Source organism: Odocoileus virginianus, chromosome 20 (assembly GCF_023699985.2).
Source record: "Odocoileus virginianus isolate 20LAN1187 ecotype Illinois chromosome 20, Ovbor_1.2, whole genome shotgun sequence".
In the NCBI taxonomy this organism is placed as follows: Eukaryota; Metazoa; Chordata; class Mammalia; order Artiodactyla; family Cervidae; genus Odocoileus; species Odocoileus virginianus.
In genome coordinates this window covers 6,815,386-6,840,993 of record NC_069693.1, presented here as the reverse complement: position 1 = coordinate 6,840,993, position 25,608 = coordinate 6,815,386, and the positions used below count along the sequence as shown (strand labels likewise).

At 50.9% G+C, this 25,608-nt stretch overlaps 1 protein-coding gene across 9 annotated transcripts; it reads right to left on the bottom strand.

Annotated features, from left to right (window-relative positions):
• Positions 1-356: 356 nt before the first annotated feature.
• On the bottom strand, positions 357-25,373 carry ODAD1 (outer dynein arm docking complex subunit 1). Of its 9 annotated transcripts, none has more exons than XM_020888305.2 (16): positions 25,267-25,369; positions 24,024-24,080; positions 23,586-23,721; positions 22,246-22,345; positions 21,898-22,087; positions 15,265-15,387; positions 14,860-14,973; positions 11,543-11,610; positions 6,173-6,360; positions 5,818-5,952; positions 5,417-5,499; positions 5,153-5,321; positions 2,507-2,670; positions 2,307-2,410; positions 1,668-1,746; positions 357-1,413 (listed from the first exon to the last, which is right to left on the bottom strand). In XM_020888305.2, the coding sequence occupies exons 3-16, from the start codon at positions 23,653-23,655 to the stop codon at positions 892-894; spliced, it is 2,109 nt and encodes a 702-aa protein (XP_020743964.1). In that variant the 5' UTR covers positions 23,656-23,721; positions 24,024-24,080; positions 25,267-25,369; the 3' UTR covers positions 357-891. The 9 variants fall into 9 exon arrangements, with proteins under 9 accessions (XP_020743964.1, XP_020743942.1, XP_070306703.1 ...); XM_020888283.2 differs by having other exon boundaries at positions 23,586-23,678; XM_070450602.1 differs by having other exon boundaries at positions 23,586-23,678; positions 24,041-24,080.
• Between the last annotated feature and the right edge of the window lie 235 nt (positions 25,374-25,608).

The following is a 25,608-nucleotide window of genomic DNA, read 5'->3' as shown; positions in this document are numbered from 1 at the left end:
GTGCAATTTTGAGGAAGCAAGGTTGACAGTGCTGCTTTCAGCCTTCTCTCTTAAGACATGGAGAATTCCAAAATAGAACCTTGAAATTTTTAAAGGTACCCCACTGAGATTCTGAGGTTGCTTGTTACTGCAACATAACCCAGCCTATCCTGACTGACTGATACAATTTCCAGTTCTCAGTAGAGCCTGAAATGTGGAAGTCTCAAAAAAAAAAAAAAAAAAAAAAAAAAGTGAACGAATGAATGGCAGGGAATAGGAACAGGCTCAAACATTTCCCCCTGGGCCAGAGGTAGAGGAAACAGCCATGTCTCAAGCTTTCTCTCTCACACACAAATACACTCATAACCAGGCTGGGGTAAAAGTCAAACTCTGGCTTTTATTTCCTATGGTCACAGCTCACGCCAGCCCCGACATCTTTGCCTCCATTCTTCCCCCACGAGTCAGTACTGAGGACTCTTGAGGGGAACAAGGAACAAAGACCTACAGAGGCAGGGACATGAGACGCAAGGAGGGCCTGGGAGAGGGAGGAGAGGGAGTTAGCAATGGGGAAGCTGAAACCGGAGGGGAAGGGATCATCAGAGAGGTCAGAGCAGAGATGAAAAGCCAGACACGGGGACAAGACTGGGACACAGGGAATGGGAAACCCAGAGAACAGGAAATCCGGCAACCGAAAGGCAAGGGCGGGTCAGAAACAGAGAGGGAGACCAGGAGGCTGATGAGGGAGGGGCCGATAGGAAGAGACACAGAAACACAGGGAAAGGTTGATGGAGACAGGTGTGCAGGCAGCTCTCCTGGAGCTCGGAGCTCGGTGAGAAAGATGGAGAGTCCTAAGAAGCAGAGATCCAGAGAAGGCCCTGCGAGGAGCCAGGGGCGGGGTGGGGGCTGGGTGCCCTAGTAGTTGTTCCGGGAGTCCTTGCTGGTGGTGGACGCCTGGCCGGTGCTGGAGGCAGGGCCGGGGCTGGACCCGGGTCCTCCACTCGATTCTGACCCAGGGCCTTTGCTCGCCTCAAAGCTCTCGTGGTCTCTGCTGGACCCCACGTATCCAGTGGACCCCAGGTAGCTGCTAGAGTTGGGGGATCGGAAGGTCACGCGGCCCGGGGTGGAGCCTCGACTGGACATCAGTCCCCCCGTGGTGGCGCTGGTGGAGCCGAAGGTCACGTGGCCTGCGCTTGACTCCCCGAAGGTAACGTGGCCCACGTTGGAGCTGGTGGCGCGGCCTCCGCTGGACACCAGGATGCCGCTGGTCTGGTGGCTCATGATGGACCCGGGGGCTTGAGTGGGCCGCTGGGTCACAAGGCGCGAGCTGGAGCTGACCTTCGGGGTGCTGGAGGTCATGCTCGGGGTGCTCTCCACCTTGATGCCCTCGACCAGCTCCTTCAGGTGCTGCTCCTTCGACTGCTCCCGGGCCTCCAGCTGCCGGGGAAGTGAGTTAGGGCTCGCGGGAGAGGCCGCACTCGCGCTCGCCCCCGCCCCCCGCACCGCCCCCGGCACCACCCCCGGCACAGCCCGTCCCGCCACGCCAGGGCCCACGCCCACGACACGCCCCGGCCGGTGTCCCGGCCCCGCCCCCAACACGTCCCGTCACGCCCACGCCACGCCCTGGCCGGCGTCCCGGCCCCGCCCCCGGGCCCGCAGGCGCACCGCCCCCTGCCCGCGCCCATCCTCACCGCCTTCACCACAGAGCTCAGTAGCTCCTCCTTGCTCAAAGGATAGTCGTCTTTGGCCTCAAAACCTGGGGGGTCCTCCCTGAAGTGGGGGAAAAGACAGGAAGGGACTCTAGTCCCTACTCTCGAAAGTTCGATGGCTCCTCATTGCAAGGTCCCGAGACCCTCGGCCACACGCAGGGGTCAGAGCGTCTTTTCCCCGTCAGGTTCACCTAGGGTCCCATCGCCCATATTGTCCCCGGAGACCCTACTCCTCCTGGTTCCCCCAAAGCACCGCTTCATCTTCTACCCACCCCCCAAGAGCCACACCCACCCTTTAGTCCAAGGAAGTGATAATGTCAGTCGCTCAGTCGCCAGAACTCTTTGCGACCCCCTGGGCTGTAGCCCCCCAGGCTCCCCTGTCCATGGGATTTTCCAGGCAAGAATACTGGAGTGGGTTGCCATTTCCTTCTCCAGCGGATCTCCCCAACCCAAGGATCGAACCTGAGTCTCCTGCATTGCAGGCAGATTCTTTACTATCTGAGCCACCAGGGAAGCCCCCCTAGTCCAGGGGATCCCCCCAAAAAGTTGTCCCTTCCCACATCTCGCCTCCATCCCCAGGGCACGTCCTCCCCAGCCGCTCCCTCTGGCCCTCTGGCTCACAGGTTGTCTGGGGGCTGAGGCGGGGCCACCTTCTTAGGAAAATCCTCAGAGCTCTGGCCCAGCACCATGAGGGAAGCGTTGAGCATGCTGGTGGAGGTGTAGTTCTGGAGTGTGGAGAAGCCAACTGTCTGTTCAGGTCCATCTTCAAGACCCCGGAGCCTTCCCTCCCCTCCCCACCCACCATGCCCTCTGCACAAGACCTGCGTTTCCAGGAAGGCCTGCACCGTCAGGAGCTGCACCAGTCGCTTCTCGATGAGGCTCAGGAAAAGGCTGATGTCCCGGTCTCTCATGTGGGTCTTGACCCCAAGGAGGTCACTGATGAGGGTGCTGTCACACTGGACCCTGGTGAAGAGGTGCTGGATGTCTGGGGTCAGAGGGGACAGGTGGTCATGGACCCAGTGCCCAGGGGGTGCCAGCCCTCTCCTCCTCCTCAAGGCCCTGCTGCCCTGGCTGGGGAGACACCAAACAAGGCTTAAAGATGGAAAGGCACTTGTCCAAGTTCAGACTGCCAGGGGAGGAGGGTGGGTGAGCATCTCGGGGTGCTTGGCCCCCAGGCTCCAGATGACAGAGGACAGAAAGTGAGGGAGGGCCTTCCCTAATGGCACAGTGGTGAAGAATCCGCCTGCCAATGCAGGGGACAGGGGTGCAATCCATGATCCAGCAAGATCAACACAGACCCAGGGCCACAACTATTGAGCCTGTGCCCTAGAGCCAGGGAGCTGCAAGTACTGAGACCACGTGCCCTAAGCTTGTGCTCCGCAACCAGAGAAGCCGCCGCAAGGAGACGCCTGAGCGCCACAGCTCGCGAAAAAGCCCATACAGCAGCGAAGACCCAGCACAGCAATTAAAAAATAATTTTTTTTTTAAAGCTAGCGAGGTCAAAGGGAAACGTAACCAGGACAGCTCCACGTTGCCAGCCTGCTTCATACCGCTTCAAGTCACCCAGCTTCCACCGAACCCAGCGAGTCCAGGGCTCAGGCTGTGTTTCTCCCACAGAAACTCAGACCTGTGCTCCACAGAAGTCAGAGGAAATTCATTGTAGCCTCGAGGCTGTGGGTGTGACCAGCTCTCACAGTTGCCCCCTATTGTATTTAGTTAACTAGTTTCACAAAAGAAATGAAAGGCACTCAAGACCTTGACAGAAATCTGCACCCAACCACAGGACAGCCCCACTGCCTGCCCTGCCTCCACCACCTGAGCTCCAGGCTGACAAACACAGTTTCCTCCTGAGGTCCATCCTTAACAACTGGCAATACCACTCACACTGAGATCAGGCTCACCATCCACCCCCCACCCCTGCAAAGCAGCTTCTTCTCCCACATTCCCATTTCATCCTCACCAAGCTGGACCTCTGTGCGCCTCACCCTTATCAGCCTGACACCCCTGTGCTCTGTCCTCTCCTCTCCATACTCATCCCCTCCCCTCCTACCCACCCCCTTCTCCTGCTCACAATCCGCCCAGGCCCCTCAGTCTCCCAGGAGAAAAACCTCAGCCTGACATCCATTTAGGATTTGAGGCTCTTAAAGGTCTGTCTGGTCAAGGCTATGGTTTTTCCAGTGGTCATATATGGATGTGAGAGTTGGACTGGGAAGAAAGCTGAGCACCGAAAAATTGATGCTTTTGAACTGTGGTGTTGGAGAAGACTCTTGAGAGTCCCTTGGACTGCAAGGAGATCCAACCAGTCCATCCTGAAGATCAGTCCTGGTTATTCATTGGAAGGACTGATGCTGAAGCTGAAGCTCCAGTACTTTGGCCACCTTATGCAGAGTTGACTCATTGGAAAAGACCCTGATGCTGGGAGGGATTGGGGGCAGGAGGAGAAGGGGACGACAGAGGATGAGATGGCTGGATGGCATCGCTGACTCGATGGGCATGAGTTTGAGTGAACTCTGGGAGTTGGTGATGGACAGGGAGGCCTGTCGTGCTGCGATTCATGGGTCGCAAAGAGTCGGACATGAGTGAGCGACTGAACTGAACTGAACTGAACTGAGCTCCCACCCACGCCCCCTTCCATTCCCCTCTCTGCGCAAAGAACCTACCTTCCTTGAACACATCTCCAAGCCTGGACCCCACCTGCTGGGAGCATTCCTCCCCTCTCCAGGTTTTTGCTTACTCATCCTTTGAAATCAGCCTCAAGCATCATTGCTCCCAGGAGACCTCCCCGTGAGCCGACGGAGCCAGTGTCACGGGCTCTGCTGCTGGCACTTGAAATTCTTGCTGGTTTTTCAACAAGGGGCCCCACTTTTTCACTGAGCACTGCCCCCCCCCCCAATTCTGCACTCCATGCCTTTAAAGGCATCCTCTCATTCCTGCAGTCCCCAGGGTATTCTCTATCCCAGCCCCTGGGTTACGAGTATCCTATCGGAAGCCAGTCTCTTATCCCACCGCCTAACCCGCCCAGTCCTCATCACCTAGCACAGGGCTTGGTGCTGTGGCAAACGGGGTCTCCCAAGACTTGAGCTCCTACTGTGCAGCACGAGGCGGACATCCCGTTTGCTCCCCGTCACTGCTGCCACCTCTGCCTGTCTCTCTCCATCTGTCATCCCACCGATCTCATGCCAACCCCACGAAGTAGGCACTAACAGGGGGGCTCCGACAGAGGATACCACAAACCAAAGTTCACAGATGGAGGAGCTGGGATTCAGACCCAGGGCAACCTGACTCTTGTCCCTCTGCACTGGAAGGAGGAATGGATGCTGCTGCAGAATGGATGGATGGACATGGGACAGACGGACAAGGGAATGCACAAAGTGATCCTCGGAATATCTGTCCGTGGCCAACCCCGGCAGGGCTCCCCGCCTGCTCATCACAGCCTCCCAGAAGAAGCAGCCAGGGCCGGGGCTCACTGGTCTTGAGCTTCTCCAGCTGCCCGCGAAAATTGTGGTAGCGGGCTTCCAGGTCGTCGGCCTCCGAGTGCACATCGTCCACGCGCTGTTGCAACTCGGCCCGCTGCTGCTCCTGCTGCGCTCGTCGGTCCTCCTCGCTGCGGCGCCCGCTCATCAAGGCCTCCTGCATCTGCGGGGGCAGGGGCGCGACGCTGGGCCCAGCTCCAGAGGGGACACAATGAGGTCAGAGGAGTCGGGGATGGGGAGGGGGCGGGTCTCGCCCACCTCCTTGATCTCCTCCTGCAAGTGCTCCAGCTCCGAGTTCTGTTCATTGATGAAGTTGAACTCCGCGAAGTTCCGCTCCTCCACTGGGGGCCAGTGGGGAAAGGCAGGGTCCGGAGAAACAAGAGACGCGCAGGCAGAGAGACACACAGGAGGAAGGGGTCGGAAGGCCCGAGATGAGGAAGGAGGGAAATTGGGGAAAACAGGGAGGAGGAGCGTGGCGGAGGCAGGGCAGACGGTAAGAGTCCAGTAGAGCCGAGCCTGATCGCTGGGCCCTCTAGCGCAGGTGGAAGACCCCCCAGGCCCGAAGCTGTGGCCCTCGGTCACCAAGACAGAGCACAGTCTGCACTGGATTCCGGGGGCCTGGGCCGTGAGCCTGCCCCTCTCCACCCCCAGGTACTCACACTCCAGATACTTTTCCACCAGCAAGTCCGGGTCGGTCTCCCCGGTCAGCTGGGACAGTTTATTCAGGGCGTCCTCGTAGCGCAGCACCAACTTCTCCTGGGAGGTCTTACGGAGGCCTTCGGCCACCTCCTGGGCTGGGGGGCGAGGGGACAGTGAAATCGCCGTCGGGGCAGCCACCAGCGCCTGGTGTGGTCTGGGCCCGGAGGCAGGTGGGGAGGGGGCGGCCCCACAGTCGCGCAGACCCCGCCCAGTCCCTCCATGGAGGCCCCGCCCCACGCTGAGACCTGGGGCTGGCGGCCCCGCCCCTTCCACTGCCCTGCCTGCTGAGGCTGAGGTGGAGATCCCCGGCCTCACCCCGCTGCTCGCGCTTCTCCACGATGGCAGAATCCGGCTGCCGGTCGCCGTTCTTGAGCTTGAGGAAGCGGTGCAGCTGCTCCAAGTGCGCGATCTGCCGCTGCAAGATCTGCACCTCCGTCTCGTTCTGGGCCACCTCCTTCTCAGCTCTCTCCCGCAGCATGCCTAACTTGGTCTTCGCCTCTTCCCTGGGAGGGATGGGGGTTGGTTAGACCGGGGTCAGGGAGACAGGAGGTTGGATTGGGGTCAGCCTGGGCCCCAGGGAGGGGTGGGGTCAGCCTGGGGATGGAGGGTGAATGGGACAGGGTTAGCTATCAGCCTGGGGTCTCAGGGATAGGGGAGGTCAGCCTGGAGTCACAGAGGTGGATAGAGCCAGCCTAGGGTCCCAGGGATGGGGCAGAATCAGGTTGTCACAAAAGGCAGAGAACTGTCTAGGTTCCTAGTGGTGGGTCAGGATGGGGTTACCGGGCAGTAGGGGGTGGAGGAGGGGTTGGTGGGTGGGCTGTGTAAGTGACTGATGGTCTTGCCCACTGAGGGGACACTGCTGCAGTGTCTGCCCAGGGCATCGGGGAAGCCTGGCGGTTATTATGTGGCTGTGGAGCAGGAGGCAAGAGGCGATGATGGCACAGTTAGAGATGATATCAGACTCCAAACGGTGGACCCAGGTGATAAGGTAACTGTGCTGGAGTTTGGGGTGGGGGTGGGTAGTGTGGTCGGAAAGATAAGAAGCTTGGAGCCTGCAGGGCCTCACATGGGACAGGCAGGTGCCATCAACAGCACTTGAGTGCTCACCCTGTTAAGATGCTGGGGACACCTACTGACTGAAACTCCCCCAGCCTGCCCGGCTGAAGGTGAAGCTTTTAACAGTAGTGCAGCCAACTGTGAAATCAGAGTGCCCCTAGCCTACGTCACAGGTAACAGGATCAAAGGTCAAAGGGTCATTAGGTGGGGAGACCAGCAGGTCAGTCTTCTCAGGTCCAGTGGACCAGTCTAGCTCCCCTTTCCACGCCTTTGCCAACCTCAGTTGCCTCAACTCAGGGCACAAGCTTCTGGCTCTACTCAAATCCTGCTGGGTCCTCCTAGGGGGGAGCCCTCTCCTGGCACCCCCCAGGCCCAGCCCACAGAGACCCCTCAGGAGCCCCTCAGGGATCAGGACTCACAGTTCTTTCTGTGTCTTGGGCCCAGGCCCACTGAAGGGCCGGGAAGAGGGAACCCAACTTCCCAGGAGCCAGGCCCTGCAGGAGATGTTCTAAAGATGCCCACAGGGGTCCATGAGGTAGATTCCATTATTATTGCCATGTCACAATAGAGGAAACGGAGGTTCAGAGAGGGGAAGTGGCCTGCCCAGGTCCCCCAGCCAGGAAGCACTGGTCCGACAAGTGTTGGTCCTGACACCTGACCCTGTCCTTGCACCCAGCTGGGCTGCCCACTGCAGTCAACTGGACAAGTGTTGGCAGGGTCCAGATGCTTCTGATGCAGAGACAGGCCAGCAGGCCATCACCAGTGGGGCTTGGCAGAAAAGATGAGGTGGGCCAGTCAGATTCTCTCCTCAGAATTTACACTGTGAGATGCTAAGAAGGGGACAGCAGGAAGCCAAAGCTGAAAGGATGTATAGAGAGAAACCACAAGAAATCATGTTACAAAGGCCAAGTTAGGAAGAAGCCAGAGCTATGCATGAACAGAAGCCATGAGTTGAGGCTCTGAAGAAGTCATGGCAGACCACAGGCAACAAATGACAGAATCAGCCACAAAAGGACTTCCCTGGTGGTTCAGCAGTCAAGATTCCAGATGTCCACTGCAGAGGGCACAAGTTTGATCCACGGTCAGTGACTTGAGATCCCACATACCACGCAATGTGACCAAAAAGTAAAAATAAATGAGTTTTTTAAAGAAGTAAAATTAAAACAACAAACAAAGAAAAAGAATCAGCCATAAAAATGCAGGAAGTTCTGAGAGATGCTACAACGTGGGTGAACCTCTGAAAGCATTACACTGAGTGAAAGGAGCTAGACACAGAAGGACACGTCGTATCATACCATTTCCGTGAAACATAAAGATACATTTAGGGAAAGGTAGATGTACAGGTGAATCATTGCCAAGGAGGCTGGAGAAGAGGGGACTAGAGAATGACTGCCTACTGGGTACAGGTCTCCTTTTGGGGTGATGGGAACAGAAGTGATGGTGCACAGCATTATGAATGTACTAAATGCCTCTGAATGGTGCACTTTATAACGGTGAATTTTATGTGCATCTTAACTCAAAGGAAGGAAGGAAGAAGGAAAGAAAGCAAAAAGAGAAAGAACAAAGAAAGAAAGATCATAGAAACCTTAAGGTAGATTTGGGCTAGAGCCAATGTCTCATGGAGTCACAAACCATGATAAGCAGAAGTCGTGGGGTAAAAACAAGATACTGAATAGAAGCTAAGAAACCCCTTGGAGCAAGAGAACAGTGCTGAAGCTTAGAAAGGAGTAGAGATGGGATAGGAGAGAGAAAGTGGAGAGCCCAGAGGCGGAGAGAGATGCCCATCAGCTGGGCAGCTGGGGCTTTTAGGTTCCATACAACATGACCCTTTACCTGAAGGTGTCTTGAGAGAATCTCTGTCTCTTTCAACCAGTATTGATAAATGTCAAAGCAAACACCCTCTTCCAACAACACAGACTTTACACATGAACATCACCAGATGGTCAACACCGAAATTGGACTGATTATATTCTTTGCAGGCAAAGATGGAGAAGTTCTATACAGTTAGCAAAAACAAGACCGGGAGCTGACTGTGGCTCAGATCATGAACTCCTTATTGCCAAATTCATACTTGAAATGAAGAAAGTGGGGAAAACCACTAGACCATTCAAGTATCACCTAAATAAAATCCCTTATGATTATACAGTGGAAGTGAGAAATAGATTTAAGGGACTAGATCTAATAGACAGAGTGCCTGATGAACTATGGACAGAGGTTCGTGACATTGTACAGGAGACAGGGATCAAGACCATCCCCAAGAAAAGGAAATGCAAAAAAGCAAAATGGCTGTCTGAGGAGGCCTTACAAATAGCTGTGAAAAGAAGAGAAGTGAAAAGCAAAGGAGAAAAGGAAAGATATACCCATCTGAATGCAAAGTTCCAAAGAATAGCCAGGAGAGATAAGAAAGCCTTCCTCAGTGATCAGTGCAAAGAAATAGAGGAAAACAACAGAATGGGAAAGACTAGAGATTGCTTCAAGAAAATTAGAGATACCAAGGGAACACTTCTTGCAAAGATGGGCTCAATAAAGGACAGAAATGGTATGGACCTAACAGAAGCAGAAGATATTAAGAAGAGGTGGCAAGAATACACAGAAGAACTGTACAAAAAAGGTCTTCATGACCCAGATAATCATGATGATGTGATCACTGCCAGACATCCTGGAATGTGAAGTCAAGTGGGCCTTAGGAAGCATCACTACGGACAAAGCTAGTGGAGGTGATGGAATTCCAGTTGAGCTATTTCAAATCCTAAAAGATGATGCAGTGAAAGTGCTGCACTCAATATGTCAGCAAATTTGGAAACTCAGCAGTGGGCACAGGATTGGAAAAGGTCAGTTTTCATTCCAATCCCAAAGAAAGGCAATGCCAAAGAATGCTCAAACTACTGCACAATTGCACTCATCTCACACGCTAGTAAAGTAATGCTCAAAATTCTCCAAGCTAGGCCTCAGCAATACGAGAAACGTAAACTTCCAGATGTTCAAGCTGGTTTTAGAAAAAGCAGAGAAACCAGAGATCAAATTGCCAACATCTGCTGGACCATTGAAAAAGCAAAAGAGTTCCAGAAAAACATCTATTTCTGCTTTATTAACTATGCCAAAGCCTTTGACTGTGTGGATCACAACAAACTGGAAAATTCTGAAAGAGATGGGAATACCAGATCACCTGACCTCCCTCTTGAGAAACCTGTATGCAGGTCAGGAAGCAACAGTTAGAACTGGACGTGGAACAACAGACTGGTTCCAAATAGGAGAAGGACTAAGTCAAGGCTATATATTGTCATCCTGCTTATTTAACTTATATGCAGAGTACATCATGAGAAATGCTGGGCTGGAAGAAGCACAAGCTGGAATCAAGATTGCCGGGAAAAAGATCAATAACCTCAGATATGCAGATGACACCACCCTTATGGCAGAAAATGAAGAAGAGCCTCTTGATGAAAATGAAAGAGGAAAAAAGAAAAGAAAATGAAAGAGGAGAGTGAAAAAGTTGGCTTAAAGCTCAACATTCAGAAAACTAAGATCATGGCATCCAGTTCCATCACTTCATGGCAAATAGATGGGGAAACAGTGGAAACAGTGGCTGACTTTATTTTTTTGGGCTCCAAAATCACTGCAGATGGTGGTTGCAGCCATAAAATTAAAAGACGCTTACCCCTTGGCAGGAAAGTTATGACCAACCTAGACAGCATATTGAAAAGCAGAGACATTACTTTGTCAACAAAGGTCCGTCTGGTCAAGGCTCTGGTTTTTCCAGTGGTCATGTATGGATGTGAGAGTTGGACTATAAAGAAAGCTGAGTGCTGAAGAATTGATGCTTTTGAATTGTGGTGTTGAAGAAGACTCTTGAGAGTCCCTTGGACTGCAAGGAGATCCAACTAGTCCATCCTAAAGGAGATCAGTCCTGGGTGTTCATTGGAAGGACTGATGTTGAAGCTGAAACTCCAATACTTTGGCCACCTAATGTGGAGAGCTGACTCATTTGAAAAGACCCTAATGCTGGGAAAGATTTGAGGGCAGGAAAAGAAGGGGACAACAGAGGATGAGATGGTTGAATGGCATCATTGACTCAATGGACATGAGTTTGGGTAAACTTCTGGAGTTGGTGATGGACAGGGAGGCCTGGTGTGCTGCAGTTCATGGGGTTGCAAAGAGTCGGACATGACTGAGCTACTGAACTGAACTGAATCAGTGCTTCCTACGTTCCTGGCCCGCTGCGACCTGAGCTTACTTAAATCTGTTTATTTATTATTTGTTTGTTTGTTTGTTTACTGGTAGCACCACGGGGCTTGTGGGAGCTCAGTTCCCCAGCCAGGAATTGAACCAGGGCCTTGGCAATGAAAGCCTGGAATCCTCACCACTCGACCACTGGGGAACTCCCCTTAAGTTTCTCTACATCCCTATGTGCTACGTGCCATGAAAGATAGGGGCCAAAAGGTTAATTCATATATCCAAGAAGAAGGACCTTGACCAAGGAGCTGGAAAATTGGTGGAGGAGGGGCGAGGAAGGGGCATCTTATGAAAAGGGGGGAGGTGGATTGTGACAATGCATTTCATGAGGTGGGGATCTTCCCAGCAGCTTGTTAAGGAAATGCGTGGGCCGGTCCTGGACGCCCCCCGGGGCCCTACCTGGCAGTGTAGGCGGAGCTGGAGGAGACCATGAGGCTCCTGACCGAGTCCTTCAAGAGCTGCGCCTCCTGCCAAGAGAACAAGACCGAGTGGCTTCTGACGCCCCCGCCGCTGGACGGCCGTCCTTTGAGCCTGTGTCTCCCCTGTAAGAAGGGGGTTTCCTGTGCCTTAGAAACCTGGTCCTTTCTAGTTAGCGGCGACCCATGAAAGGGTTTTCAAGGAGGTACCAAGCGAGAGGAAAGCCAAACTGATGACCAGGAATGCAGTGAAACACCCGACTCAGGATTTCCTAAGAGTGCTGACCTAACTTTCTGGTAGTGTCAAAAATTTGTGTGAATTTCAAACTTGTGACCACACTAACCTGTTTCCTAGTTCTGTGAAAGTGTCTGTGCAGAGTTATGGGTAAAAAGGGTTCTTTCAGGAGAGAGAAGGGAGGAAATTACATGTATATTTTTTTACACATATAGTGTATATGTATGTACTAATGTGTATAAACACATATACATATATGTTGCATGCATCCTCAGTCGTGTCCAACTCTTTGCAACCCCATGGACTGTAGCCCACCAGGTTCCTCTGTCCATGGGATTTCACAGGCAAGAATACTGGAGTGGGTTGCCATTTTCTATTCCAGGGGATCTTCCTGAAGCAGGGATTGAACCCACGTCTCTTGCACCTCCTACGTTGGTGGGCAGATTCTTTACCACTAGTGCCACCTGGGAAGCCCCTATATATGTATACGCACACACACAGATACACCCTTTTACAACAAGAAACCGAGGCTAGAGAACCAGAAACTATGGGGGCTGAGTGGGAATGGATAGAAGCAATGATGTTTCTGTTGGAAACCTTTGGAATAGTTTTTTAAATTTATTCATTTGGCTATGCCAGGTCTTACTTGCGGAACTTGGGATCTTCAGTCTTTGTTGCGGCATGTGGGATCTAGTTCCCTGACCAGGGATGGAACCCGCATTGGGAATGCAGAGTCTTAGCCACTGGATCAGGGAATACTTTTGATTTGGGAACCCATCAATGTTTACGTGTTCACAAAGAAAATTCAATCAACAAGAATAGAGAACAGAACTAAAACCAAATACAAAGAGAAGCAAATGAACCTAACTATATTTCAAAGAACAGAACCACAAAGAAGACCAAGAAAAAACAGGAACTAATCCTAGTAACTTATGAATAAGGTGTAGATGGATGGATGGATAGATAGGTAGATACCCACGCCCTCAGAGGATAAAACAATCAACAAATGAATTGTGAACTCTCATGTTCAAGGGTTGTTAGTACAGTTGTAACAATTCTGAACCTCTCTTGGGTATTTTGTAGGGTTGAACATAAGTACGTATATCAATGCTATTGGCAGCTAGAGTTCCCACTGTGGGGGAAAACAAAGATAAAATGGGGAGTGTTCAGGAATAAGGCAGTGGTGCTGGGGTCAGAATGAGAGGCACTGATGCAAACTCATGATTTTAAAATGTGTGTGTGTTTCCTAGTCCACTCCAGAGAAAGGGCCTCAAGTCAGGGACACCCCAGTAGCAGTGAGGACTCCTAGAGCCTGTATTTTGGTTTCTCAGCACCTACTTCTCACTGAGAAGAACCAGGACTCTTTGGAGAAACACTTAACTCAAGAGTTAAGGCAGAACAAGTACAAGAAAGTCTGACTATCTTCTTGTGCCAGAAAACAAGGAAGTCCTTGGGGTTGGGGGGTGCAGGGGCGGAAACGGGCTTGTAAAAAAAGCCAGCTTGAGGGCACTCCCACTAGAGAAGTCTGGGACAATTTGAGCATCATAATAAGTAATGAGCACTATGGATTATAACTCATAAAGTAAGAATACATGAATGCTTACTGACAACCCACAACTATACTTAAGAAGTTCTTAACTAAATGCCATTTTCTAAATGAAGAAGAAATGACAGAAAGTTAGAAAAATCACTCTTTGGCAGCCATTACAGTAATAATTGGACTTCTCAGGTATCTCAGTGGTAAAGATTTCACCTGCCAATGCAGGAGACTCTGGTTCAATCCCTGGGTCAGGAAGATTCCCCTGGAGAAGGAAATGGCAACCCATTCCAGCATTCTTGCCTGGGAAATCTCACGGAGAGACGAGCCTGGCGAGCTACAGTCCACAGGATTGCAAAGAGTTGGACACAATGCACGCATGCACAGTAATAATTATTCAGACAAAAATCATCATTATGGGAGGCTAGAGTGGAAATACGTTGGGAAACAGGATATTTACACGGTTTCAAAGAATCTCCCTGGACCCATTCATTACAAAGAGGGAAACTCTCTATTGGAGAAACCTGGCTGACCAAGTGATCAAGGTCAACATCACTAGTTACAGGACAAACTGATGTTACATGCTCCTGGTGTAATGCCCACAAATGACACAATACCACCTCAGTGGTATTTCACCTAAAATGCACAACTTGAATCTAATCATGGAGAAAGATCAGATAAGCCCACATTGAGGGATATCCCACAGCACAGCTGGGCTGGGTACTTCCAAAATGTCAAAGTCATGGAGACAAAGTCTGTTGTAGATAAAGGGAGCCAGGACAACCAAACGCAGTGTGGGATCTTGGCCAGGAGCCTGCAGCAGAATAATTAAATTAACTATCATGAGATGCTGTTGGAATAATCATGAACTTTAAATATGGACTATTTAGAACTGTAACAATGTTCAAGCTCCTGATTTGGGCAAGGGCACTTTGTTTATGTAAGAAAATGATCTCGTGCTTAGGAAATAAGCACTGACGTTCTTAATGACGTTCTATAACGTCTACATCGAGCTCTCAAATTCTGACAATGTTATTTTCAGTAAAAAACAATTACCCAGAGAGAGAAAGACAGACAGAGAGAGGGTAAAATGGCAAATTACCAGTCTTGGTGAAGGATTGATAGTTCTTTGTACTATTTCTGCACCTTTTCTGCAGATTTGCAATTATTTCAAAGTAAAATTTAGAGAGGGGGAAGAGAAAAAAAGGAAGGGAGGGAGGCGGAGGGAGGAAGGGAGGGTTCTTCAAAGAACTTCAAGGCTTATTGAGAAACGCGTGGAATGTAAATGGTCTGGCCAGAACCTTTGTTGCCCCGTTGATGACACTCAAAGTGACATCTCTGCTTCCATCTGAGGCAGTTGTCTTTGTTGGAACGTTTTCAGGTCTCCATTCCCTCCAAACTCAAGTAAATCCGTGGTTCTGGGCGGTTCTGCACTTGAGGCGGGAGGGTTGGAGAAGGCAGGGTGACTTTTGCATCCTCCCCTCCTCGCGGGCTGGGCCAAGGGCTCCTGGGCTTCAGGGCCACTGACCTTCTGGAGCTTGCGGTCCACGTTCAGATAGCGGTTCCTCTCGATCCGCAGGAGATCTAGCTCCTCCCTCAAGGTCGCGTTCTGAGCCAGCTGGATGTCAAAGCGACAGATGACCTGGGGTGGGAGAGGATGCTAAGAGCCTGTCTGACACCCAGCCTGCCTCCATTCTCCACTTTCAGCAGAGGAGAGGGCACTTGCCAGACTGGGGGCCCGTTCTCAATTTGGGGACCCCAAGAGCATCACCAAGGACCCAAGCATCAGCCTCCTTCCCAAGGGGACCCTCCATCCCTCCGGGATCGTGTCTCCTGACCTGGTCCACCATTTCCAAAACTTGACTCCTATGCTCAGGTCTTCCCCTAAACCCCAGAGCTCGGACCTGGGCACAGCCCAGAGGCGGACCCTCACCTTGTCCAGCTGGTTTTCGAGACTCTTGATCCTTCGCTGGCTCTTGACCTTGTGATCCTGGACGCATCCTGGAGACCTGGCATTCTTGCTGTGGGCAGAGTTCCGGCTCTCCCATTCCTGGATCTGGGGAAAGAGGGTGGTACCTGTTGGTTGACAAAATGTGGGAGAGATTGAGGGAGGGAGGGAGGAGGTGAATGCGAGGGTGAGTGACTGAGGGCGGTTGATAGGAGCAGTCTTTGTGTGCCTGGCCATCAGCTGGACCCCCTTCTGAGATCAGTACCCAACCTTCCACGTGGGTCTGGCTTCCAACCATAAGAAGCCGCCCTGCTGGCCACATGACCCAGGTCTAGACAATCCTTTTTTTTTTTTTTTTTAAATTTTAAAATGTTATTTATTTTTGGCTGGGCTGGGTCTTCACTGCTGCACAGGCTTTTGTCTAGTCTTGGGGAGCAGGCTTCTCCTTGCAGTGGCCTCTCTGGTTGCAGAGCATGGGCTCTAGGGTTCGCAGACTTCAGTAGTTGCATCTCCTGGGCTCTAGAGCGCAGGCTTGGTAGTTGTGGCCACAGGTTTAGTTGCTGTGCAGCATGTGGGATCTTCCTGGATCAGGGATCAAACCCGTGTCTCCTGCATTGGCTGGCAGATTCTTTACCACTGAGCCACCAGGGAAGCCCCAAGATAATCCATTTAGAGATGGATGTGTGCCCCAAGCTGAGCCAGCCTGAATCCTTTCTGGTATTTTGGGAGAAACATGTGGTCTGGGTGGATGAGTCACCACTCACAGTGGACAAAGTGGAGACAAGAGTCTGAGAGTGAGATAGACTGGGACCTGGGACCCCTTGCTGCAAATGCTTGCCCCTGGACAAACATCTCCTCGAGTATAACCTTTAAAATTGTATAAAATCTTTTTTTAAAAGAGAAGAAAAAAATAGATGAAGGCAAAGATCAGAATGATGCTTCTACACACAAAGAACGCCAAAGATCTCCATTAGACCAGCAGAACGTAGGCAAGAGACACAGAACAGATTCTCAAGGCTTCCAAAGGAACCAGTCCTGCCCACATCCTGATTATGGACTCCTGGCCTCCAGAACTGTGTGGCAATGAATTTCTGTCATGTAAGCCACCCTAGGAAATGAATACATGTGCCAAGGCACCCCAGAGCGTTGCAGCAAACTCAAAGGGACAACCATAGGGGTATTTTAAAATTTGAGGGAGACACGTGGACATTGGCCAGACACCACATGAACTTGGAGCTCAAGGTCGTTCCCAGGTTCAACAGGATGTGGCACTACATTCCTTTGGACGATACATCTTTCTGAAACAGTTTTTAGCAGTTGCTGTGATTAAAAAAAAAAAAGAATCAAAACTCCAAAATGGTGCCATTGAGAGAAATTGGGCAAACCATACAAGGACTTTTCTCTGCTTGTGAATCTATCATTATCTCAGTAAAATTTCAGTTTGAAAAAAGAAAGCACGTGCTGCACAGAAGTCAGTATGGAATGAGTGGTGAGTCCAATCTAACCAAGATCTGAAAAGTTGCACAGCGCCCCAAAGGCACAAACATCTCACAGGTAATTGTGGTTTTTAAGAACTAAACACGATTGTCTTCAACTTGTGTGTGTGTGTGTGTGTGTGTGTGTGTGTGTGTGTGTGTGTATTTTTTAAGTGGTTTCTAGGTTGTTAGGATGCAAACCCTTACTGGGTTGTTCAACCAAGCTGCTATAATAGAGTTGTTAGCAGTGCAATACTGGGGCTCCTCAGACAGTGCTTGAGAGCTCAAGTTACATTTTCAGGAAGTACATGAGTTCAATCGCTGGTAGCTTAAAATTGACTATTATACTAGTTTCCCAGTTCTGCATAAAAATAACAGTCTTCTTCAGTATTCACAGATTCGTTCCAGGACTCCCCTCAGATACCAAAATCCAAGGATGCTCAAGTCTCTTATATGAAATGATGTAGTAGGGACCTTCCTGGTGGTCCAGTGGTCACAACTCTGCACTTCCAATGCAGAGGACCAGAGTTTGTTCCCTGGGTGGGGAAGATCCCCTGGAGAAGGAAATGGCAACTCACTCCAGTATTCTTGCCTGGGAAACCCCACGGACAGAGGAGGCAGGTGAGCTACAGTCCACAGGGTTGCGAAGAGTCAAAAACAACTGAGTGAGCACACACACAGATATTATGTCATTATAAAAATATACCACAATTTATTCATTCAAATATTAATGGACATTTGGGATAATCTGGAGCTAGATGACATGAATAATGCATCTATCAACACTTTTTCATGAATCCTGGTTCCAGGGTATATACTCAGAAGTGGCATTGTTGGGTGGGAAGATGGGTTACTGACAAATCTAATCCAGTTTCTACTGGGGGATGACTTTGGTTTACTTCCTTCTAACACCATTTCCATGGAAACATGCTGGGTTTAAGGTAAATACAGAATGCCAGCTGTGGTTCCCAGGCAACAATGTTTATTATAAAGGTAGCCCCTGATTGTGAACTATATCAGACTGGAAGGACTGTGAGTGGACTTGTAGACCCTGGAGGCTTATGTGATCGTGAATGAAGAGAAAACTGGTTTCCTTGTGGGGTGTTTCTTATAACATAATATATTCCTGGTGGGGTCTTACAAGCTGCTCTGATAATTGGTTACAAGTGGTGGCTCGTGTTGAATATAAAAAAAATCCCCATGGCAGGGTGGGCAACACCCACCCATATGGTGTTGTCCAACTGAAGATGTTGAGACGTATCCCCTGAATACTCAAGGAAGATGCACTGGATGCTGTCGTGCAAAGATGCTGCTGTTTCCTGCCCTCTGTCCTTCTGCAGAGTTAAGTGAACCTTGTGCCAAGTGACAGCCTATTGGATCCTATGAGTGTCATGGTCAGGTGGAGCCCAAGACTGCTTCTGGTGACCATCTGTGTGGAGTGGATGCATTCCCAGACCACAGGGTAGGTCTCTCTTCAAATTTAATAGATAATGAGGGAAAAAACTTTTCAGAATACACATGACAATTTAGACTCCCTCCAGCTGGTGGGGTCTTATGAACCAGCAGTTCTTTAAGAGTTCCCACTGTTCCTCCTCTCCCCTGCACTTGGTGTATTTGGACACTCACTTTTGAAAATCTGGTGAGTGTGTAATGATATCTCCTTATGACTTTTCTCTTTTGGGGGGCTGTGCTGGGTCTTTGTTCCTGCCTGCAGGCTTTCTCAAGTTGCAGAGAATTGGGGCTACTCTCTGCTTGTGGTGTGAGGGCTTCTCACTAAGTGGCTTCGCTTGTTGCAGAGCACAGGCTTTAGGGCAGTGGGCTTCAGTTGCTGTGTCACAAAGGCTTAGTTGCCCCAGGGCATGTGGGATCTTCCCGGACCAAGAATCAAACCCATGTCTCCTGCATTGGCAGTTGGATTCTTTACCACTGAGCCACCAGGAAAGCCCTATGGCTTTCTCTTTTTAAATTTTTTCCTTTTTGACTTCTCTGCATGACATGCAGGATCTTAGTTCCTTGACCAGGCATTGAACCTGTGTCCCCTGCAGTGGAAGCATGGAGTCCTAGCCACTGGATTGCCAGGGAACTCCCACACTGTTCTTTTAAGTAAATCTTAGTCATCTTGTTCACTTCACTTCTCTATAAATCTTAGAATCTGTTTGTCCATTTCATCCATTAAAAATAAAAAACTTTTAGTGTTTTGATTGGAATTACATTGATTTTATAAATCAGTTTGGAGATCTGACATTTTACAACACTAACTCTTCCAATCCATGAACATGGTATACTTCTACATTTATTAAATTCTCCTTTGGGACTTTCCTGGTGATCCAGTGGTTAAGACTCTGCTCTCCCACTGCAGGGGTTCGCTCCCTGGTTGGGGATCCTGCATGCCTTGCAGAGCGGCCCAAAAAAAAAAAAAAAAAGATGATTCAAATATTAAATTCTTCTTTTGTTGTTCTTCAGTCACTAAGTTGTTTCCAACTCATTGTGACCCCATAGACTGCACCACCTCCTTCACCACCTCCCGGAGTTTGCTCAAATTCATGTCCATTGAGTTGGTGATGCCATCTACCCATCTCATCCTCTGCTGCCCCCTTCTCCTTTTGCCTTCAATCTTTCCCAGCATCAGGGAAATCTTCCCCAGCATTCTTTAATATTCCTCAATACCCTTTTACAATTTATTCTATAGGGGTCTTGCATACTTTTGTTAGATTTCTTCCCAGGTACTTCTTTTGGCTATTATAAATGTGTCTTTTTTTTTCTTTAATTTTCTAATAGTTATCGCTAATACAGGGAAATATCATTAACCTTTGTTTCAAGCCACAGTGTTAAAATACCTTGCTAAATATAAGCTAGTTTTAGATTCTTTTGGACCTTCAGTGTACACAAATAGATCACCAACAAATACTGACAATTTCATTTCTTCCGATTTTTAAATTGTTTTAAATTTCTTTTCCTTCCCATACTGGGCTGGATAGGGATTCCAGTACAATGTCAAACAGAAGTGGTGCTAGCTAACACTCTTATATTGTTACTGATCCCAAGGAGAATTTTTTTTTACATGTTTTGCTATCAAATATAATGTTTGCTGTAATGTTTTATAGTTGCCCTTCATCAAATTTGGGGAATTCCCTTTTATTCCTGGATTGCTAATAGTTTAACGAACAGATGCTGAATTTTATCATATATATATATATATGTATGTATATATATATCTACATAGATTGTTGCTATGAACTGGTACAATCCAAGGATTGTCTGTCATCAGTTTCTGATGTGATAGGTTCAGAAAATGGCAGTAAGCATTTAGAAGCTGTTCTTGGGTGCTGCTGAATTCATGTGACAAGTCACACAAGCCCCCCACTCTCCTGCCCAGATGTCCACATCCTAATTCCTAGAACTTGTGACTATGTCACTTGAAAAGGCAAAAAGGACTTTACAGATGTGATAAAGCCAAGGATATTGATATGACTCAAGGATAATCTCCTGAATTGTCTGGATAAGCTCAATATCATAACAAAGGTCCTTACAAGTGAAAGAGGGAAGCAAGAGAGTCAGAATCAGAGAAGAAGAAATGACAAAGGTATCAGAGTGATGCAGCTTGAGAAAGATTGACCAGTCATTGCTGGCTAAGAAGATAAAGAAAGGAGTCATAGGGACATCCCTGGCGGTCCAGGGTTTAGGAATCTGCCTGCCAATGCAGGGGAACACAGGTTCGACCTCTGGTTGGAGAACTAAGATCCCACATGCCTCTGGGCAGCTAATCCTGTGCCCACAACTACTGAAGCCCATACACCCTAGACATGCTCCACAGCAAGAGAAGCCATGACAAGGGAAAGCCCATACACTGTAACTAGAGAGTAGCCCCTGATTGCTGCAACCAGAGAAGGCCCGAGAGCAGCAATGAAGACCCGGCACTATCAAAATAAAATAAATAATTTTAAGAATAAAAATGTTTTAAGAGAAAGGAGCCATAAACCAAGGAATGCAGGCAGCTTCTAGAAGCAGGAAAAAAGCAGGAAATGGAGTCTCCCCTGAAGGCTCTTAAAGGAACACAGGCTGCTAACACCTTGATTTTAGCCCGGTGAAACTCATTTTGGATTTCTGTCCTCCAGCACTGCAGAATAATTCATTGGTATTACTTTAAGTCAAGTGAGTGGTAATTTGTTACAGCAGCAATAGCAAACTAATACAGCCCACCAAGATATCTAACTTTCAGTCTCCTATTTGTGATCCAGTAGTGTGCAAGAAATCTTTTGGTCTCAGCAAGCAACTTTTTAAGATTTTTTGATGTGGACCATTTTTAAAATCTTTATTGAATTTGTTATAATATTGTTTCTGTTTTATGTTTTGTTTTTTGGGCCCAAGGCATGAGGGATCTCAGCTCCCCCACCATGGATTGAACCAGGACTCCCCAGCATTGGAAGGCAAAGTCTTTTTTTTTTTTTTTGGAAGGCAAAGTCTTAACCACTGGACCTCTAGGGAAGTCCTTTGGCAAGCAACTTTTTCTTTTTGCAAGCAACTTTTGAAAATGAAGAGTAGAACTGAAAATAGAATGGAAAAAAAAGAAAATAGAATGGATCCCATGTGGAGAAGAATTATTTGGGGAAACTTTTGTTTCTGATGTATTTGTATGTGTGTGTGTTTACATCCATATGCATCTCTTTGTATATGAACTGTGTCACAGTGAGTCCTGGTCCTAAAAACTGAAAAGAACACTAGCCTAGAAAAGTCACATTGTTTCCAGGGTCAAATAGCAGGATTTTGAAGCCAACAGGATGAAAAATCGGTCTAGACTCTGCTGCTTTACCTACATTCTCTTTTTGCAGATGAAGAAACTAGGGCCCGGAGAGAAGTAGACTCACCCACGGTCACACAGCTCTGATGCGCCTGGACCAGAATTCTATTATAATGCAGGGTGCACTGACTCCAGAAGGTGACTCTTTCCCTCTTAACCGCCTTTTTGAAGGCATGAGGCTGTGCTAAGCAGTAAAGACTCATAATTCCTATGGGAGCCTGAACACAAACTCCCTTGAGAGGATGCTTTCAATAACCCCATTTTTCAGATGAGGAAGGTGAGGCTCAAAGAGGTTATGACACTTGCCCCTGAGTAGGATCCACCGAGTCTGGTCCCAGGACCCACCTGCCTGTCCAGGGCTTGGTTCTGTGCCTGCAGCTCCTTGACCTCGGCCTGCACCCGGACCTGGCACTTGAGCAGGTGACCCATGTTCTCCAGCCTCTCGCTGTCCCGCAGCCGCCTGACCTGGCTCTGGGCAATGCTGATCTGCACCCGCAGCTTGTGTCGCACCCCCTCCAGACGCTGGATCTCCTCACTGCCCAGGCAGGGAGGGGGAGGGGGAGCCAGAAAGGGGCAGAGCTCGGCATCACTGAAGTCCAGACACGCTGAGCCTGCCCTCCCCTCTCAGACCCAGGAATGCAAACCCCCACCTCCTTAACAGCCCCCTCCACGGCTCCAGGGACCCAGGCTCACAGCTGCTTGTTGATGCGCTGATGGACTTCTTTGCTGTAGGCTCGCCTTTCGTCTTCCATCACTTTGCATTGTCGCTGCAGTCGGCTCAGCTCCCAGTCTACTGAAGCGTGGGACCAGGCAAGGGATTCAGTAGGAATCCAGGTCCCAGCCCCTCCCTCTCCAAACCCTAGGAATTCTGGCTCCCTTAGGGGCTCATCAACTGCAGCTGAACTGCAGAACCCAGTCCCCCGCACCACTCTAGGGCTGCGTCTCAGTTCCTGTATCTCTCAAGCTTCCTCATCCCTGCATACTGCCTGCACCCTAAGCTGATCTCCCATTTTCCCCCTAAACCCACTTCTATCCAGGATTTGGGCATGCATGCCTCTGTTTCCCACTAGAGGGCACTCCAGGGAAGCCTCACAGTCCTCAGGGACCAGAAGCACAGGACCTAGAACTTGGGAAAGCTGAGGACCTGTGCCAAGTCCCGCCCCCCTCCCCGGGGTGGGGGGTGGGGACACTTTTCTTGTTACATCCCTCCTGTTCAACCCCATCACCACCCTTCCTCAGCCCCACCCTCCTGCCTCCTCACTCTCAGTCCATCCCCTTGGCTCAGGCCTAATCCCCCCCTGCCTGGACCATCACCCCATCACCCCAGCCTCCTCCCCAACCTCCTGGCCTCCCTTCACAGCTCCAGACGGTCTTTCCATGCCTAGAGCGGTCACAGACCTCCCTGTGCCCAAGCACATCCAAAGCTGCAGCTCCACAGCCTGGGGTTCCAGGCCCCACAAACCCGACCCTACCCACCTCTCTGGTCCCATCCACTAGCTCCCCATCCCCCACGGCCCACAGGTTCTCAACCAGGATCAAATCTGCCCCCTTGAGGACATTTGGCCGTGTCTGGAGACACCTTTGATTGCTACAGGGTAGGGGAGGGTCGGGAGGGTACCACCGGCATGCAGTGGGTAGAAGCCAGGGGAGCACTGAGCATCCTCCAGCGCACAGAACCCTCCCCCTAATATCCAAGAATGATCTGACATCTGACCCCAAGGGTCAACGATGTGGAGGTAAAGAAACCTTGCTCTAGTCACATCCTGCTCTCTCTGCGGAAACACTTTTCCTTTCCATCTCCTGTTGGTAATTCCTGGGAGAAGTTCTGGACCTCACTCAAACTTCTCCTGCAGGAAGTCTTCCTGGCCATCCCACTCCCCCGCCCGGCTCCACCTCCATTCTGGAGGAAGTGTATTTAGCCACTAGAGAGCGCTCCTGAAAACCCTCCCGGTCCCCGGGGCCCCGCTGCACAGAATATGAAACATGGGAAAACCGAGGAAAAGAATGGATGAAATAAAGAATGCAGGAATTACCCATTCCCTCCAGGAAGGCCTCACTTCCATCCTCGGAACGAGTGCTCCCAGCCGAGAGTCCAAAAGGCATCTTGGCCAAAGACGGTGAGGCTCCTGCAGGGGCGACACAGGACCCCTTCAGACGGCGAGGAGAGGGCTAGGAGGGTGGGCGATGAACAGCGAGGGATTAGGTACTGGAAGAGGGTGACCCCAGAACTGGCCTCTCTTTGAGTCTCAATTCCTCCAGTGAGTCAGAGCAGGACACCTGTCAGATCTCTTCCCACACCCCTCCCAACCTCCCACCTCTCACATTCTGTCTTGCGTCGCGGTTCTGACTCTGGCACGGGGTCCTCTAGACCCTCGGTATCTCCGAGGTGGGGCTGTTTGGGGAGGAGGCATCACAGAGGCAGGGGTAACCCCCATCCCGGTCGGCTAAGGAGAGCGAGGCCCGGTCCCTACCTGCTGGAGTGCCTGACCTGTCCTGGGTACTCCAAGCTCACTGTTGTGGTCTGGTTACTGGGGAGATAAGGGGCCAATGAAGGTCTGAGGACAGCAGCCGGGGAGGGACCAAGGCCACCGAAGAAAGCCGTGGGAGGGGAGGCTGGAGAGGAGGAGCCGAGAAAGCCACAACGAGGCCTTAAGGGAGATCAGGTGCTAAGAACAGATGAGTTAGGGGAGCACTCCGAGGGGCGGTGCTTCGGGAGTCCTGCGAGGGGCGGGGCTGGGAGGGCCTGTGAAGGCTGAACCGTAAGCCTTGTGAAAGGGCGGGACTGTAGGGCGGGCGAGGGGCGGGGCTGTGGAGGATTAGGATGGGCGGGGCTGAAAGGGCCTGTGAGGAGAGGGGACTGCGTGAGCCTGAGGCGCGGCGCTTCGGGACTAGCGAGGGAAGGGCAGAGCTGGAAGGGCTGGAGAGGGCTGGGGCTGCAGGACCTTACGAAGGCAGGGACACAGATAACCATCCAGAGCAGGACTTCGGAGCTTTGAGAGGAGAGGGACAAGAATACCTGTAAAGGGCGGGGCTGCGGGCCCTGAGGGGTGGGGCTTCGGGGGGTGGCGAGGGGCGTGGCTGGAAGAACACGTGAGAGACCTGGCGGGAGGGCGCTGGAAGGACGCAGGTTCCCAAGACTTGTAGGGGGTGCTGAGGCTAACCGTCGAGATGATCTGTGTGGGGAGCACGGGCTTGTGAGGGGTAGGCTGTGTGTTTCCAGGAGGGAGAGGCAGTAGCTGAAAAAGCCTGTGGAGGCAGGGCTGGGAGGGGAACGTCTGGAAGACTTTGGAACTGGGCCGAAGTCCTTTGGGATGGAGCGCGAGAGACGCGTGTCTTAAGCTGATTGCTGCTACTGCTAAGTCGCTTCAGTCGTTTCCGACTCTGTGCGATCGCATAGCCGGCAGCCCACCAGGCTCCCCCGTCCCTGGGATTCTCCAGGCAAGAACACTGGAGTGGGTTGCCATTTCCTTCTTCAATGCTTTAAAGTGAAAGGTGAAAGTGAGGTCGCCCAGTCGTGTCTGACTCTTAGCGACCCCATGGACTGCAGCCTACCAGACTCCTCCATCCATGGGATTTTCCAGGCAAGAGTACTGGAGTGGGATGCCATTGCCTTCTCCGATTAAGATGAAGCTGATTAAGACCACGTTATTTTGAGGCTTCATTAGCAGGCAGGCGGTGCCGATGCCGGGAGTTGTGAGGGAGAGGAGCGCTTACCACCGCCTCAGGGCCTCGAAGCCACTCACTACGCATGCGCGACCAACGGCCTTGGGAGAGACTGCCAAAACCCTCAGCTGCCAGAGCTGTCGGCGCTCTTAGAGGCGGAAGTGGGCGGGGCCTAGGGCGCTCCGTGCCGCCCCTGCTTTCCGGGCACGCCCCCGAGCTCCGCAGTGCACGCCCCCCCCCCCCCCTTTGACTGCCGCCTGCTGCCCACGTGGGCCCTCACAGAGCCTGCTGTCTGTGGGCGCCGCTCCTTGCAGGCTGGGTGTGCCCAACGCCTGCGGTTTCCTGTGGGAGGAAGCAGCCCGCGGGCGCTCAGCTCGTGGCTTTGGAGGCCCA